We start from the raw sequence: 19,821 nt of genomic DNA, 5'->3' as shown, positions 1-19,821 counted from the left end.
CTTCCCAACCAGGGGTTTTGTGGTAGACTGTGACAGAAATGTTCAAAAATAATAATAATTTAATGAAATAGCATATTTTGAGTAGTCAAGTTGAGTATATTATTAGCATATGTATACTATAATGAATAATAATAGATTTAGTTTTTTTTTTGTTTGTTTTATATGTACACAGAGCTGAGTAGATTACCGTATTGTCCCGAATATAAGACGATATTTTTTTCTTGGAAATACATCTGAAAAAACGCGGTCGTCTTATATTCAGGGTCTAGACTTTGACATGTCAATAATTTTGGTTTTTAAAAAGCCTTTTTCCAAAAGGTACATCTGAAAAAGGGGGGGTCGTCTTATATTCGGGCCAATACGGTACTTACAAATTGTAGTCTGTTACTGATTCCAAATTACATGACAAAAATTGTAGTTAGTAACGTAATCATTACACATTTTAGGTAACATAAGACTATCAGACTACTTAATAAGACTACTTTTTGATTTCTTTTAGATTACTCGTTTATCCCGTTGCTTTAAATAGGATAATTTTGTACCGTATTGATATAAAAATACAAAGAGAAAGACAATGTATCCCATTCATTGTTATTAACAACATGACGTGCATTAAACTTTACATTACATCAAGGTTTCTTAAACTGGGGTTTGTGAGTTTAATGAAAAGCTAATAAGTAATTAAATCGTAAAATTCAATTCAATTAAATGTATTTGTTTGCTTGCATGTCATATGACCATTAACCAACGTCAGAGTTCTTCGAACATGCAAATGTGATACTTAATTATTAAAATATTCATTTTAAAATATGAGGGGTACTTCAAGTAAATATGTTATTCATTATAGTATATACACATGCTAATAATATACTCAACCTGACTACTAAATATTTAGTATAAACTCTATATATATATTATAATTAGTATAAACACACACACACACACACAAATTAAGTATATTTACGGAAAGGTTAAGGTTTCTTTAAAATTTAGATTGTAGATTTAAAATGTGCAATTTTTGACTGAAACGGTTGGGAATTCCTGCAATAATCGATGCAGGGGGGAAAAAAATATAATAAAACTACATGCAGATTTTGCACTGCCTTGTCATTTTTTATTTTGTTTTAGAAATAATATTTTCAATGTTCAAAATATTAACTGAATGGCATTAACATAACTAACACTATTATCTTTCTGTTTCATTTATAACTTTATACTGTCCTCTGGTCTCAGCATTTCATGTGGACTTGTTACATGTCTTATATGTGTGTATCTTAAATACAAGTTAACGGTTGTCCTTTAATATTGTGCATCGACAGGAAAAAGTCTGCTTTTGAATTCCTCCTTACATTTTAAGAATTCATATCCAATTTATAAGAAATAATTTCAATAATTTCTAGTTTATTTTGCATTGTTTCCGAATGCTGTTATTTTGTTTTCTGTTGAGCATTCAATAAGCAGCTCAAAATAACATGCATGCGGATTTGAAAAGAGTAAATAATGACTGATAAACTGTCTATTTATGAGTACAGAACATGCTAGCTTCTGAAATGCACAGACCCTAATTAACAGATGATGAATGTTTTGGCTTTGCGATTGAACTGTCCTCCTTTTCTCCATCCAGGCTTATGCAATGATGCTCTCTCTGTCTGAGAACACCAATCTGCATTCATCCTCCCAGAACTCCTTGGATGCCTGGCTCAACATAGGAGGAGGGCCGTCGGAGACGAGCTCCTTTCACCCCCTCAACAACATCTGAGAACACCAACAAGATAAAGGAGAGATGGAGGGAGAAAGGAGGAGAGGGCAAGAGACCAACATGAAGATGTGTCAAAACGAGCTTGTGAAGGCCAGCAGTGCAACAGTAGACGAAACACCACTATGCGCGCAAAGAGGAGAACGAACTGTTGAGTGAATCACAGACGGGAGAGGTATAAAAACACGAATGAACTCACCGAATCCCAGCCATACAGCATCTTTCCTGTCTGCAGCTAGCCACTATAGTGAAGTTCCCTCCTCATCAGCTGATTCAAGAGGCATTCGAATGACTCTCAAATCACTTCTCCACCTCATTTTCAATGATATGCATTTCATAGAGACTGCTCTCAAGGGGTTTTTAACATGTTCTCGGAGAAGCCCAGGATGGCTTGAGTGGACAGAGTAGTTGAGTGTTTCTTCAACTGGAGATTTGAACCGTTTCTACTCAGCATTCCATTCTCACGTTGATTTTCTACAGCACTGTACCAAGGTTTCCTTTCTATTAACTCACAGCCGAAGTCTTACAGTAGACCATTACTGTAGACATCAAGGTTGATTTCCAATGGCAATAGAAGCACTTAAGTCTAGCCCAAAACTAGCATGCTAACTTTCCCCCGAAGGCTCAATGCCGTTTGTAAGCCACTGTCTCAAAAAGTAAATGCTGGAAGTCACCTTTGAGATTTGTGTTTGGCTGCGCGATCTTGCCTCGTCGCCAGCCGGACCTTCATATACGATAAATCACGCAGCACGGTTGTTCATGTGTATAGCATCACGGTCATTGTAATTATCGTTGTTATGGTAAGTATCTTAGCCGTTTAGTCCCAACTGAAAGTTTGTTTTTAAGAGTTAAATTATTCTCCAGTGGGGCAATTGGAAAACTTTTCTCTTTTTCTTGCATTCAGTAATATGATTTTTTTTTCTTTTTCTATGTGAATTGTTCTTCGGTAAACAGTATTGTTTCTTTTTGAGCACATCTGTGCTTAAATGTTAATATAATTCTTAGTGAAGGACCAAATTTGTACAATATTGTTGTATGATGTACAAACTAAGTTAACCATTGGTAGCAGAGAGTGTCGTGTGCCAAATAATCCCCTTTTTTCTTTGACAATCATTTTCCCGAGTGGTCGCCTCCACTGTTGGTAGTTTTTTTTTTTCTTCTCCTGTTGTTGCTACTTACATTGATGAGAGTTTGTCTTGTATTTATGTTTTTTATGATTAATGAAAAATGAAGAAAAAAATGACTTGCCCACTCGTTTGAAGGAATGAAATATCACGGAATAAATATATATCACGGAAATTCAGAATTGTTCAAGCTCTTCGTAAAGAAGCAAGTTGCCAAAATACAAAAGAATGCGTTTATATTATGAGCACATAATCATGAAGTCTGGTTTATGATGCATCTGTTCAACCATCTAGAAAAGTAGGCACTGCGTGATTTAAGAAAAAAAGAAAAAAAAAACCCGTTTTGACTCAAATATCAGGTAACTCAATAGAGGGGCATTATATGTTGACATTTTTACACATTTTAAGCATCTTCATTAAAGGAAATGGGTCGACGGTGTATCTCTGGGTTCAAATCGCATGTTTTCAATGTTCCATTTGTTTGGGAAGAGCCATATACTGTACATCAGCCAGTCCTAGACATCATATCAAATTCTACATAACTCAAATACTTAATATTATGCATCCCAGAAGAGACACCAGAAGCGAGAGGGCTAAAAATGGATCATGATCAAATGGTGAGCAGCTACATTTAACGTTCACAAGAGCATGGAGAGATGCCCAAATCCACGAGTCCTCATCCAACTCCTGAACTGTGAAGCCAGCGAATGAATCGTAAACAGCTGGATGCATATCATGAATGTGTAGAGTAGATGTAATACGTAGGTTAGGAGTCAAACTTACCTTCTCTCGATTGAATGTCTTTTTGGTCAGGAACTCATACTCTCCTCACTTCTATTTGGATGATTAAGGACTCTCTGGAATCAGCACTTAAATCGAACACATACCCCTGTCTGCCTACTTCATGCTTTCCTTTACACCTTAGTACTGATTTTAATGACATTTTCTAAGCAAGGCTGGTTTTAACAAGCACTTTAACTCTTGGGTCAAACAGGCATTTTTATCAGATGCTTTCAAATAAAACAGCAAAGTACATTCAAGCGTTGTTAGAAGAACTTGTTGGTTTTGAACATTAGAAATATTGTGTTTTCACTGCGAACACAAACCAGGCAAGATGGACTTGACTGGCCTTTCACAGGGAATCCATCTGCTTGATAACACTGTGTAAAAACTTGCAGCAGTGTCGTATTTCAATATATTACCATGTGGCGCACCGTGTAATCTTACCTATCTCCTCACTATATCATTTACTCAAACCCTTGAGTAAAAAGCCTGTTTGATGCATATTGGATTGCTGGGATGTAATGGGATTATGAGTATGGAGAAGTCATGTCACATACTACTGTACTTAGCAAGCGCTGTAGGTGAAGAAATTGACCCACACTGATTAAATCATCATGGAAAATGGTCAAAAAATGAACAATGCAGATGTCCTTGGCCCACTGTTACATTGCGAAAACCATAGATAATGTGGTTTCTCTAAAAAAAAAAAAGTGTATAGTATTTCAAAAAAAGAAAAAAAGACATCGATATGTCTGAAAATTCATTTTAAACATGGGTTTGAAAATAGATGGTGCTTGTTTCATTTGGATATGAGTTGTATATTGCTTCTGTTTTGTTTATTAAAAATATTGTGCATGACTTGTGTTTTAGAGGTCATAATGGTGTCCATTTGTGAAATGTGTATCTTAAATTAAAAAGAAAAAAAAAAAGAACTTGTAGATGCACTTATTGTACATGTGGTTAGGTTAGTAGGTTTGACTTTAAGTCCTGTTACTGCCTTAAATACTATGGGCAGATGGTTATTGAACTGAACAATATGCTTGTGGGAGAGAAATAATGACAAAATTTAAGGATTGTAGAATAATACTGAAAATTCTGAAGTTCTTTTTGATGCTTGTGATTACTGAAGATGTACTTTAGAGCAATTTCATGGAAAAGACATGATTCTGATGTTAATTCTGTAGAATAGATATGTATACCAAATGTAATCTTTCCAATGCTATGAAGAATTTATACATGAAATTGATATGCAATAAAAACCTGTGTGCTTTTTATATGAATGCTGTTTTTTTTATTCATTGGAATGATGTACTGTAGATGTATGGGTTAATGAGGATGCCAGTTGTTTGCGAAAATGTTCAAAATTTGCAGAGGTGATATCTAGACAAACAATGGAAACTTTGAACTTTATATATGAGAAAAAAGATGCAATGCAGCTAGCATGTTTTTTTTTTACAGACATAAAATCGGTCACCAAAAAAGCAAAGGTTTACAGAACTATGTATTATCTTAATTAAATAAAATAAAACTGCTCCCCTCAAGAATAGTGAGCTTTTCATTTACTGCTGAATTATAACATTTACATATAAGTTTAGCCCTTAATAATAATGCTCTTAATAATATCAAGCAAAATCATTCTTTATATTATATGCTATTTCTCTTCATTAACGAAATAAACGAAAATGGGGCAAGAAGCTCCTTGAGGTTAACTTATGCCAGATATCATCTGATTTTTGCAGAATATATAAAATATGTCTGACATTTTAAAAGGTGTCATTAATGTAAAATACTAAATCAAATATTATTCGTATATTTTAGGCTAATAACTGGCTAATGACATCAATCAAATAACAGAAAGCCAAATAAATGCCTTTGGAATGTTATATATTTATGTTATATATATATATATATATATTTGATGAGATGTCACAATAGCAATAGAAATCAGAGTAAATTATTATATATAATAATAAATAATTAACAGTATAAGTTATAAATATTAAATTTAGTAAAGAAATTATGGCCTTCAATAATGGCCTTGTGTCTCAAAAAGGTCTAACTTTTTCCATCTGTTCACAAACTTTTACTTCACTCCATTTTAAAGACTTAGACTTATGTATTGCCATTGTAACAGAGTTACAACGAAATTCTCTATGAGAAATGTATTTAAGAGAAAACTGATTCTTATATAAAGTGTATGTAATGCTAGTAAAAGACAAGTATGACATTTCAGTGATGGTCTCAATAGCTTTGTTTGAAGAGTTCACATTTTTATTCATTTACCTCTCCCAAATATCAACCACTAGGTGTCGCCAAAATTTTGTCTTTTAGAGTTTGATACATTATTGTTGTTGTCTAAAATGAAATTTACATTTCTATGACAGAAGGTTAACTCCATTTAAAAAAATAAAAATAAAAATAAAAGTTTCCATCTATAAAACTGTAAAACACTGAGACAAACTATTACCTACCGACAGCTGTAGTCTCATGTAACGTGTTAAAAAGTATAATTACATTAGATTTTGTGATTTTAAAAACCCGTACTTGTACATAAAATAATCTTAAAGAAATAAAAGTCTACTTACACTTTCATGACTAGGTTTTAACACAAGAAAAAGTGATTTGTAATAATATCAGATTAAAAGATTTAGTTTAAAGTGCATTCAATTATTGTTTTAATAATATTTTGCCATTCTTTAAAGGGATAGTTCACCCAAATTGTCATCATTTATTACCTTCAAGATGTTTCAAACCTGTAGCCTATGAGTTTCTTTCTTCTGAACACAACAGAAGAATTTGAATATGAGTAAGTTTTCATTTTGTGGTGAACTATTCAATATACAAAACCATAAACAAGAGATTTAGATGTACTGATAACAGCATGTGTGTGGTGTAATAAGCATAAAATTGCATTTTAATACAATTGTTAAATTATTCATTTATATTTATTTTCATGTTTGTGCTTAGTCAGTGTTCGAACTATAACGTGGACTTTGGGGGAGCCCACTTGTTTGTTTTTTTATAAGGGGGGGGGGGGGGTTCGTGCGCTTGCGCGTGCCTCAAAAGGGGGCTTACAATGATTTACAAAGATACATAACAGCTACAAGTGTATGCACTACTTGCTTTATGCAAGCACTATATAGGATAGATCACTATACTGGATTTACCCTATTATACTTTATCGACACAAAATGATAGCATTAATACCATAATTCCTCCGTTCAATTAGGCCTAAGACATCGAGAGTCACGCAGACCTATAACAACCCAGCCACAACACATAATTGCGAATAACATGCCTTACCTTAACACAGAATCGACCACAGAGTCCAGCGTTTATATTTTTTCTACAAACCTTTGAGTTAACCTACTAAACATGAGTGGAATTTGCACCGCAGCGCCCCCACACCTTGATGCTCATGACAAGAATAGCATGTATAGTTATCTTTATTGAAGTGAATTAGGTTTAAATCGCCGTCATGCATGAATTAGTGATATTTTTGCAATTTTACACATAATAATCCACGATGATCACATTACACAAAACTGAAATTGCACGTCAAAATAACACATTGTCAATATTTTTTGAGACCCCCCAAAATTTCACAAATCAAGTTTTCAGGGGAGCCCATGTCTTATTAAGGGGAGCCGAGCTCCCCCTAGCTCCCCCGTAGTTCGCACCCTGGTGCTTAGCCTTAAAGGATTATCTTGGTTGATTTGAATAAATATAGGCCTATTACAATTTCGGTTTTCAATAAAAAACCTGTTCTCTTTCGTATTTACATTTATAGCAAGGCCGTTCAAGTGAAAAGGAGAATTAATATTTTCCAGAGCCAGTTCATTTTAATATATTGCAGGTGCAAACTAAAGTCGCCCTCGTTAAGCGACTATTTTAGCCTACTTAAGAAAATAAAAGTAATGTTCCTAAACCGTAAAATGTGCTAACTATACGTTAAACCTTTACTAATATGAATATAGCCTATCCTATTTAATATATTTGACTTAAGTGCTGTCATTAACAAATAAAAGCCTATCTTTAGTCCTTGATTTTAGTCCAGAAAGCTGCACGACACGTAAAACATTTATATAGATAGATAGATAGATAGAAATGGTCAGATTAGATATAGCTAGATAGATAGATAGATAGATAGATAGATAGATAGAAATGGTCAGATTAGATAGATAGATAGGTAGATAGATAGATAGAAATGGTCAGATTAGATAGATAGATAGGTAGATAGATAGATAGAAATGGTCAGATTAGATAGATAGATAGGTAGATAGATAGATAGAAATGGTCAGATTAGATAGATAGATAGGTAGATAGATAGATAGAAATGGTCAGATTAGATAGATAGATAGGTAGATAGATAGATAGAAATGGTCAGATTAGATAGATAGATAGGTAGATAGATAGATAGAAATGGTCAGATTAGATAGATAGATAGGTAGATAGATAGATAGAAATGGTCAGATTAGATAGATAGATAGGTAGATAGATAGATAGAAATGGTCAGATTAGATAGATAGATAGGTAGATAGATAGATAGAAATGGTCAGATTAGATAGATAGATAGGTAGATAGATAGATAGAAATGGTCAGATTAGATAGATAGATAGGTAGATAGATAGATAGAAATGGTCAGATTAGATAGATAGATAGGTAGATAGATAGATAGAAATGGTCAGATTAGATAGATAGATAGGTAGATAGATAGATAGAAATGGTCAGATTAGATAGATAGATAGGTAGATAGATAGATAGAAATGGTCAGATTAGATAGATAGATAGGTAGATAGATAGATAGAAATGGTCAGATTAGATAGATAGATAGGTAGATAGATAGATAGAAATGGTCAGATTAGATAGATAGATAGGTAGATAGATAGATAGAAATGGTCAGATTAGATAGATAGATAGGTAGATAGATAGATAGAAATGGTCAGATTAGATAGATAGATAGGTAGATAGATAGATAGAAATGGTCAGATTAGATAGATAGATAGGTAGATAGATAGATAGAAATGGTCAGATTAGATAGATAGATAGGTAGATAGATAGATAGAAATGGTCAGATTAGATAGATAGATAGGTAGATAGATAGATAGAAATGGTCAGATTAGATAGATAGATAGGTAGATAGATAGATAGAAATGGTCAGATTAGATAGATAGATAGGTAGATAGATAGATAGAAATGGTCAGATTAGATAGATAGATAGGTAGATAGATAGATAGAAATGGTCAGATTAGATAGATAGATAGGTAGATAGATAGATAGAAATGGTCAGATTAGATAGATAGATAGGTAGATAGATAGATAGAAATGGTCAGATTAGATAGATAGATAGGTAGATAGATAGATAGAAATGGTCAGATTAGATAGATAGATAGGTAGATAGATAGATAGAAATGGTCAGATTAGATAGATAGATAGGTAGATAGATAGATAGAAATGGTCAGATTAGATAGATAGATAGGTAGATAGATAGATAGAAATGGTCAGATTAGATAGATAGATAGGTAGATAGATAGATAGAAATGGTCAGATTAGATAGATAGATAGGTAGATAGATAGATAGAAATGGTCAGATTAGATAGATAGATAGGTAGATAGATAGATAGAAATGGTCAGATTAGATAGATAGATAGGTAGATAGATAGATAGAAATGGTCAGATTAGATAGATAGATAGGTAGATAGATAGATAGAAATGGTCAGATTAGATAGATAGATAGGTAGATAGATAGATAGAAATGGTCAGATTAGATAGATAGATAGGTAGATAGATAGATAGAAATGGTCAGATTAGATAGATAGATAGGTAGATAGATAGATAGAAATGGTCAGATTAGATAGATAGATAGGTAGATAGATAGATAGAAATGGTCAGATTAGATAGATAGATAGGTAGATAGATAGATAGAAATGGTCAGATTAGATAGATAGATAGGTAGATAGATAGATAGAAATGGTCAGATTAGATAGATAGATAGGTAGATAGATAGATAGAAATGGTCAGATTAGATAGATAGATAGGTAGATAGATAGATAGAAATGGTCAGATTAGATAGATAGATAGGTAGATAGATAGATAGAAATGGTCAGATTAGATAGATAGATAGGTAGATAGATAGATAGAAATGGTCAGATTAGATAGATAGATAGGTAGATAGATAGATAGAAATGGTCAGATTAGATAGATAGATAGGTAGATAGATAGATAGAAATGGTCAGATTAGATAGATAGATAGGTAGATAGATAGATAGAAATGGTCAGATTAGATAGATAGATAGGTAGATAGATAGATAGAAATGGTCAGATTAGATAGATAGATAGGTAGATAGATAGATAGAAATGGTCAGATTAGATAGATAGATAGGTAGATAGATAGATAGAAATGGTCAGATTAGATAGATAGATAGGTAGATAGATAGATAGAAATGGTCAGATTAGATAGATAGATAGGTAGATAGATAGATAGAAATGGTCAGATTAGATAGATAGATAGGTAGATAGATAGATAGAAATGGTCAGATTAGATAGATAGATAGGTAGATAGATAGATAGAAATGGTCAGATTAGATAGATAGATAGGTAGATAGATAGATAGAAATGGTCAGATTAGATAGATAGATAGGTAGATAGATAGATAGAAATGGTCAGATTAGATAGATAGATAGGTAGATAGATAGATAGAAATGGTCAGATTAGATAGATAGATAGGTAGATAGATAGATAGAAATGGTCAGATTAGATAGATAGATAGGTAGATAGATAGATAGAAATGGTCAGATTAGATAGATAGATAGGTAGATAGATAGATAGAAATGGTCAGATTAGATAGATAGATAGGTAGATAGATAGATAGAAATGGTCAGATTAGATAGATAGATAGGTAGATAGATAGATAGAAATGGTCAGATTAGATAGATAGATAGGTAGATAGATAGATAGAAATGGTCAGATTAGATAGATAGATAGGTAGATAGATAGATAGAAATGGTCAGATTAGATAGATAGATAGATAGATAGATCATATTTATTTATTTATTTATTTATTTACCTCCAAGTAGTAATGTTTATGAATGATTTTGAGTTTGAATGAGTTTTAAAGTACCATTTCCATGGTAACGCAATGTCCGATTTCGAAATGATTTTGAGGTTTTAAGCTTTCAAATAATAATTTATGATAATTACTAAAACAACAACAGTGATAAAATATCTGTTTAGGAGTCTTAGACCTTTCCAACGGTATATAGTTTGTCATGATTAGATTAGGAATTAACTGTAATAGTATTATGGAATATATAGAAGTAAACTCTACCAGCTGGAGTTAAGGGGTACACATTTTTAAAAATCATATTTTTTTTATTTTTTTTTTTGCACTGTGTGACAAATACTGATACAAAAATGTTTCTATTCATACCTGATTCCTTCTTGTTTTTAATAATGTGAAATTTAGGGAATTGCATTGAAGGCAATTAGGGTCAATTTGACCCACTCCATCAAAATCATACCCAGAAATCGAACATCAACGAATAAACATTCCAGAGGTTGATGCATAAGGTACTGGCTAACATTCCAAACTGTGCAGCATATCTGGATGACATAGTCATCTATTCTGATGGGTGGCAAGAACATCTAAAGTCCCTTGAGTATGTTTTCCAGCGCTTGGAAAAAGCTTAGCTTACTTTGAATTTGACCAAATGTGAATTTGCAAAAGCAGTTGTAACCTATCTTGGGAAAAAGGTTTGTCAAGGACAAGTGCGACCGATTGAGGCTAAAATAACTGCTATGTTAGAGTTCCCCACTCCCACAAACAAACCTCAGTTACGCAGGTTCCTGGGAATGACTGGGTATTACAGAGGATTTTGTAGGAATTTTGCTTGTATTGTGTCTCCCCTGACTGATCTTCTCAGTGCCTCTAGGAGTTTTGTGTGGACTCCAGAGTGTGAATGTGCATTTCGAGCTGCTAAAGACATTCTCTGTAACGCCCCAGTTCTCTCTGCACCAAATTTTGATTTACCTTTCAAGTTACAGGTCGATGACAGTGCTATGGGGGCAGGAGCGGTGCTGATGCAGGAGGATGCTGGTGGTGTGGATCATCCTGTATCCTACTACTCAAATAAATGTTCAATGTGTCAGCTTCATTATAGTACCATCGAGAAGGAGGCTCTAGCTTTAATGCTAGCTTTACAGCACTTTGAGGTTTATGTAGGTGGTAGCAGCACTCCTGTAGTTGTATACACTGATCACAATCCACTTATATTTTTGTCCAGAATGTATAATACCAACCAACGGTTAATGCGCTGGTCTTTAATACTCCAGGAATACAATCTAGATATTAGACATCAAAAAGGTTCTGAGAATGTAGTGGCAGATGCCTTATCTAGAGTGCATAGTCTTGTGGGTTAATGATGTTGATTTACAAAGTGGATTTGTACATTTAAGTGTTGGGGGTGTTACGTCATCGTATGTATTCTTGTGTATGCCTGTTGTGTGTCTCTATTGTTTCTGCTTTCCTAGGTTAAGTAGCAACACCTGTTGTTAATCAGCGATCCTGAGTGTCAACCTCTGCTGATTCGCTCTTGTGACTGTGTGCCCTACCATAAAAGCCGGCTAGTTTTCCAGTGCTTGGGGGACGGGAGGTTTTTCCTCCGTCTCTCTTGCGAAGAGTCCCTGTCGCCTGTTGCAGACGTGTGGCTTCTTCTTTTTTTTTGTTTGTTGTTGATTGTTATAGGACTTTTTTTTATTGAACCCCTGAGTGCAGGGCAAGTTGTTTCATGTTTTGTTTTGCTATTTTCTCCATACTTTATATTTTAATTTAAGGAAGCTGTAGGGAGGTGGGTGCCGTTTGTTTTATATACTTTTTCTCCTGTTTATAGGTAGTAAGGGAGGTAGGTTTAGTATTGTCTTCTGTTTGCATCGTTATTTTGTGTTTAGGTTATTTAGTTTACTTAAATAGTTAGACCTATGTTTTGTTATTTTGGCCATTACCCCCTCCTGAATTTAATTGCTTCCATGTAAGATCTTCCGTTTTCTTTGTTACTGTTTTTCCTATGTTCCCTAAATAAATCTTTTTTGCTTGATTTATGGTTCGGGTGTTGAATCAGTGCTGGGACGGGAGACAGGGGCTCTGAAGATGTACAATTTGTTTAGTTTATTTAAATTCTTTCTTTATTTAATTTCATCTGTTCCTTCTCCTCTACCCTAGACAGGGGAGTTCGTAACAATTGTGTTTGTTTTTGTATATGAACGTGGTTTTGCGCAGCTCGTCAGTGAACAACGGCTCTGTGTAGTTAATGCTGCTCAATGTGAAAGCCCGCACGTGATGGAGATTTACCGCTGATTACAGAACCGGCTTTCTGACAAGATGCGCGTTAAATATCGCATGCGATTTATCGTGCAGCCCTAATTTTATATGTTAGGGAAATATATAGAAATAAGGTGTTGTTGTGATAAATATTTTAATAAACATTCTAATAAGAAACATTCTCAATTGTAAAATTAATATATTTTACAAATATTATTTTATGAATTTAGAATGAATGCTGGATGAAATAAGTTCATTTCAGCAATTAAAATTTAAAGTTTAAATTTGAATTAAATTATCATTAAATTGAATTTATTTTTTATCAGCATTATAGTGGCCATCACCATACACCATCTACAGTAGATAGCGGGCCCCTGAAACCCCCATATTGGTCTATGACTCAATTCTGCAGTGTTTTACAACAGAGCAAAATGTCCTAATCAGAGCCTCAGTATCAGCTTTATACTGCAGCTGGAAATCACTGTAGGTGAAATGCAATAACCCAAAGCCGTGAGGTGATTTCCCCATTAATTTCAGCCTATAGTATCTGACGGTCCTCAGCCAGATCCTCAAAGAACACTGAGCAAATCATCTCCATTAGCAGAAGTGGCAGATAATGAGAGAGAAATCCAGCGCACATGATGAATGATTAGGGATGGAAAAGCCCTTATTCAGAGACTTTAAACAAAGGCAAAGGCCTGCACCCAGAGCTATTGTGTTCCAGTTAAATGAAGGTTGGGGGTAATTACTTTGGCTGAGGGACAAGATACTCAAGGTACAATATATAACACACACACACACAAGGCCCAAAGCAAAAGCAATGCCAAGACAGCAAAGAAAAAAAATTAATGTTATATGAATTAATCATAATTCATTTGTTTGTTTGTTTATTACTCACAAACTACTTAAGTTTACTATGAGGTCAACTCATTAAACTGTATCTCAACTGTACAATGAATGACTGTATGTCTATCAGCTAAATATCAAAAAACAAACGAAGAAAACGATTTATTCCACTTTTAGACTTTAATTTGACAGTTTTTAATCAGTCAAATGCAACCAACATCAGACTCAGCTTCACATTTAAGAGTCTGACCACTGGGAGGAGACATTATGCCATATTTCACACACACACACAAACACACTGTGAATAGTACATTGGTATCATCCACACCTTTCACAATGCGCAGAATATACTGCACATAAATACTATATATATCCCACAATGCAATGCAGTTTTGACCATCCACATCCAGTGTGGAAAATAAACCAGAAGTAATATAAGCTGTGATTCATAACATATTTTAGAAAAGAAAAAAAAATCTAAATAACTATATGCAGTTAATGGTCTCTCTAATTTATTTATTTATTTGTCTGTCTGTCTATCTGAAGTATCTGGCAATGTAATAAGGTCATGTGGCAATGCTGTATCATACTACTTTTCACATAACATTATTATTAATGCATATTACAGTATATAGCAATATGCTGTTAAGTATTCTGTTCTGAACACAGACCAACACTTCTAAAAAAAAATAAAAAAAACACACACAAATTCAAATACAAGTAATTTCAAATAATGTTTCTTAAGCTGATCTGATTGAAAGTTGAAGGTTCAAAAATGTAAAAGAAAAAAAAGAAAGAAAGCCACAAATATTTATCTCATAAAAATGTAATAATTGCAAATACAAAATTAACTGGAACTAGACATCGCAGATAGACTGCAGCTTACTGTAAAACCAGCTACAATTTAAAACAGCGATTTTAAAAGCTTTAACTTTAATTTGAACTTTTTACTTTAATCGACACTTGAAAAAAAAACAAGCTGATAATTCAACTTTAGTTTGTAATTGTTAAATATAAGTTTAATTACAAGTCAAATTTATACTCTGCCTAGTTGAATTTTGTATAACTTAACAAATGAAGTTGAAATTGTCATGACAATGAAATACGATTCTGTACGAAAAAAATCAATAAAATAATCAAGTGGAAAACAAAGAAGAAGAAAATGGCCTCAGACGCTGAGAGCTCATGGTTGTGACTGATGTTCTCATCCTCGACCAGATCAATCCAGTCAACACCAGACCTCGGAAAACAATGCAAATGTGCCAACAGATGCGTTCCTCAAGCAATCATTCGGCCTCTATTTCTGTACTCTAGTGGCACAGTGTTACGTAATGTCAATCTGGATCTGCTGCATCTTGACAGCAGTAAACATTTGTTACGCTTTTGAATGGGCAAACATGTTGCTACATTAGCTGGCATTTTATTCACAATTGTAATAATGCAAAACTTTGGTGATTAACTGAATAGCCCCACGTGGAAACTTCAGCAGATGAAGCAGCCAGTGCTTCTTTATTGCACTTGACTCTTCACACAAAAGTGGAAGCTAGTTGCAGTGGTGTTTGTCAAGTATTTCAAGCACTATACAGATAATGAGTTTGGACTGAATCAATATTGAGGGCAAGACCTTGAAATTGAGAGTGAAATGCAATAACACACATATGTTACAAATAGCATAGCAAGGGAAGAAAACATGACATTTATTTTACTGTATGGTATTGTATTGCTGCATATGTTGAATATGTCAGAATGGATGCTATATACTGATTATTGTTAAAATATACTAAATAGTATGCAGTTCATACTGCTGTCTTAAAAGTAGACATTACTTTATGATAAACTTTTCCATTTTTATTAATATGTTTTCATATAACCCCATCACTCATGAGTGGCATACATTTATCATCTTAGATGAAAATAATGGCTATTTCACATGTTTGATCAATCCAGTCAACACCAGACCTCGGAAAACAATGCAAATGTGCCAACAGATGCGTTCCTCAAGCAATCATTCGGCCTCTATTTCTGTACTCTAGTGGCACAGTGTTACGTAATGTCAATCTGGATCTGCTGCATCTTGACAGCAGTAAACATTTGTTATGCTTTTGAATGGGCAAACATGTTGCTACATTAGCTGGCATTTTATTCACAATTGTAATAATGCAAAACTTTGGTGATTAACTGAATAGCCCCACGTGGAAACTTCAGCAGATGAAGCAGCCAGTGCTTCTTTATTGCACTTGACTCTTCACACAAAAGTGGAAGCTAGTTGCAGTGGTGTTTGTCAAGTATTTCAAGCACTATACAGATAATGAGTTTGGACTGAATCAATATTGAGGGCAAGACCTTGAAATTGAGAGTGAAATGCAATAACACACATATGTTACAAATAGCATAGCAAGGGAAGAAAACATGACATTTATTTTACTGTATGGTATTGTATTGCTGCATATGTTGAATATGTCAGAATGGATGCTATATACTGATTATTGTTAAAATATACTAAATAGTATGCAGTTCATACTGCTGTCTTAAAAGTAGACATTACTTTATGATAAACTTTTCCATTTTTATTAATATGTTTTCACATAACCCCATCACTCATGAGTGGCATACATTTATCATCTTAGATGAAAATAATGGCTATTTCACATTTTTAAGTCAGCTTTGTGTAAAATGTGTTAACTTCCCTTGTGAAAAAGAGCTGTAGTTTAAAAGCATATAGTAAGGTTTGAACTGAATGTAATGCTTTTGGACACCTAACTGCATGTTACACCTATAGCCTTTATGTATAATGCATTATAAAAGTAATTTTAATGCATTCATTTTGCCTTGTAATGCATTGGATGATCTCATGAATAATTGTAACCACAGTTAATATAACACTTAATCAATTCATTGTTACGCTATGCATTTTAAATTCGGTTATAATTGTTTATGACAAGATATAATGTATTACAACACACATTATGAATAATTATAATGCATTACACCCTTTAATAAACCTGTATAATGCATTATACATTAAGGTTTTAGGTATAATAGTGTATTATAGCTTATAGTAGTATAAGTGTATTATAGTTTAAATTGATTTAAAACGCAATTAGTGGAACTTAAGTGTTTTTTGACCCAATTAAGTAGGACTTCTATCTTACATCTATCTTTAAAATAGAATGCATGTATGAATGTACAGACAAGCATTTATGGTAAACTAATCTATACTTTAACGCCATTTCTATTGAAATGTGTATGTAATATATTTATAATTACACATTAGTAATGATGAAGTTGCAATTTACCACATTTAAAAAAATATTAACTTCAAATGTAATATGAAATGACACCCTGGAGTTAAAATTATAATCAAGTACTTTACATGTGCTTACTCAACACATCAACATAAGTGTACATATTTAAAGCACGATAAAAGGTTATTAAAACATAATGATGTACAGTAAAATGTACTTTGAAGTAAAACATTTATTTTGACATTATTACAAAGTGCACTTTTTAAAAGCCTACTTAAGTGTTAATAAACATGTAAGGGCCATACAAGAAGTCATGAAAGTGAACTCTATAGTGGCCGATTATTTCATTATTGCAATATTATCTGCAAGTACAGTTCTTTAAAATTTGAAGTACACTACAAGTGCACATTAAGCACACTTCTCACCAATGTTGTGAACTATTTTACAACAGAGATGGTTAAGTAAAACATGTTTGTTGTCTACAGATAAAAGAAATGATTATTTCACCAGCACAGAAAGAGATTCATCACATGCTCCCCGCTCTTATTTACTGACGTCAGAGGCAACAACATTAACAGTTATTACACAGCTCCACAATTAACCTCTGCATCACATTACAGTGAATGAGGGGCTTGGAAGTCAAGCTGACAAGCATCTCAAGCTCCCTCCCTCGGCAGCCTCATGTCACCCACACTCACTTGTCTGGAGGTGTGGAAGCTGGCAGAATCATTATTGGAAATGACTGGGCTCACATTCCAGCAGATAATGTGCCGGTCACGGGGGCAGACCTGCCAGCTCTCAGATCGCAGAGAGAGCCTCTTCTCTCCCCTGCACGCTCACGTATATGATCCACAGCCCACACCGAGCAGCTGCATCGCCTGTTATGAGCTAAAGTTATGAAGAAAAATTTATGAATGCTGCGTGGAATCTTCAACTTCGGCTTGCATATATAGTTTGGCAATTGAATGTAAATCCCATTTGTAGAACTTCACATTGGTGTGAACATTTGTATGTATGTACTACAGTCAGGCATTGCAGTGCTGTCTGGTTACCAACCTGAGCACAAAAAGTTAAGCCTTACTCAGACCAGTGCAATAAACCAGGCAACCTTTTTCTAGGAATATGAAGCAGTGTCACCATGGAAACCGCTCAGAGACGGTGCTGTTTAGTACCTCTGTCCAAATAATGCTTTGGAAGCAAAAGAACATTCAGTAAATATCAGTTCATCTGTCCGAGTGTGCCTTCGATCCACTGGGGAAATGATTTCAAATTATACTTCAGGCATTTATCTTTGGTTGGTCAATAAGCGATAACCTCATAACCGTTTAATTGTTCTGCCTACAGAAAAATGATAAGCACCGCTCTACTTTTTAAGAACATAAGCAAAGCAGCCTTAGAGTGCATACACTGTAAAAAAAAAAATCCACCAGTTTCAACCTAGAAACAGTTTAGTTGTTTTTTATAATTAATATAAACATAAATTAAATTAATAAATTTTATTACATCAAAACTTGTCATGACTTACTTATCATAGTATTTATAGTGTAGGAATATACCATTATGAAAATTACAATAATAAAATTAAATAAAATTAAAAGTATATTTCTAAGTATTTTTACCAACCATCCTTTTGAAATAAAATAATGCTGTATAAATGCTGTTCCTACCTGCCCTGAAGTTGAATTTCATATACATTAAAAAAAAAAAAAAAAAATTTAAATTGCTCAACTTACTTTGATGAGTTAAAGTAAAAACAATAAGTTGCCATAATTTACTTACCATGTCATTATTTGTAGTGTGGGAATATACTGTAAAATAAAATAAAATAAAATAAAATAAAATAAAAAAACTCTGATCAGCTTTCATATTTTCCCTAAATCTAAAGAGAGAGAGAGACCATGGCCCATAATGCATCATTTTGCGCTTTATATCCATGGCTTTCACAGGTATCTAGGGGGTCGTGGCTGCCGAGGGGCCTGACACATTCCACCCCAAAAAAGGCAGTGCCGTGGGGCAGATAGAGCCAGCAGCTCCAGCGTGAGTTGACAACACAACAAGCAAATATGCAGATCACTCCTCACAACTCTGGCTCGTGTTAATGCGATTCGGTGGCTTCCCAGGATGAATGGCACAGCCAGTGCTTTTGGGGACTTGGGTGGATTTCAAAGGTAGTCATACCTCATACATTCACTGAATAACAATGGAGCTGTGACTGATTAGGGTTTCACCAGCATGTTGCTTTATATTAAAAAAAGAATTAATTCTAAGACTAATTACGCAAGGCTATAATGTAGCAGCTGGTTATCGACTTGGCAAAAGAGTAACGAGTGAAACAGCGCTCAAAAAATAAAGAACGGTCTCAGACCTGCTGAATTTCCTCCTACCGTCCCTGAGATATAATCATCCAAAAAACAACCTTGTAAAATGTCAATGTATCTTTTATTCCGGCTAGAACTGCTTCATTTTTCCTTTTTCTCTTGTTGTTTGGCCAACAGTAGCCTCCGCAGGGAACCCAAGCCCTACTAAAGCAAGGTAACAGAGAGATATAGGATGTATGCCTTACCCATTCATTTGTTGTGTTTGCTAAAGCACACTTCACTATTATTATTGCTCAGCTTAAACCTAAGCACTTGAACTTCAGCACCTGTTCCTGCACCATTTGTGAATTCTGCTTCAAATCATGTGACTTGAAGAGAGGTGTGTTATAACACTTATATAGAATGAAAGACCTGAGTGATAAATAAATCTTCC

At 33.9% G+C, this 19,821-nt stretch overlaps 1 protein-coding gene across 4 annotated transcripts in view; it reads left to right on the top strand.

Annotated features, from left to right (window-relative positions):
* prdm16 (PR domain containing 16) overlaps nt 1-4,332 on the top strand; it is a 224,932-nt gene extending 220,600 nt beyond the window's left edge. For 3 of the 4 annotated variants that reach the window (XM_016563994.1, XM_016563993.1, XM_016563992.1), the window contains exon 17: nt 1,625-4,332. In XM_016563994.1, coding sequence (XP_016419480.1) covers nt 1,625-1,759 — 135 coding nt within the window. In that variant the 3' untranslated portion in view covers nt 1,760-4,332. The remainder of the gene's footprint in view (nt 1-1,624) is intronic. The other variant, XM_016563995.1, reaches the window with a different exon arrangement.
* The last annotated feature ends 15,489 nt before the right edge of the window (nt 4,333-19,821 follow it).

Source organism: Sinocyclocheilus rhinocerous, unplaced genomic scaffold, assembly GCF_001515625.1.
Source record: "Sinocyclocheilus rhinocerous isolate Xijiao unplaced genomic scaffold, SAMN03320098_v1.1 scaffold470, whole genome shotgun sequence".
Taxonomy (NCBI): domain Eukaryota; kingdom Metazoa; phylum Chordata; class Actinopteri; order Cypriniformes; family Cyprinidae; genus Sinocyclocheilus; species Sinocyclocheilus rhinocerous.
This window is presented reverse-complemented; position numbering and strand designations above follow the sequence as displayed.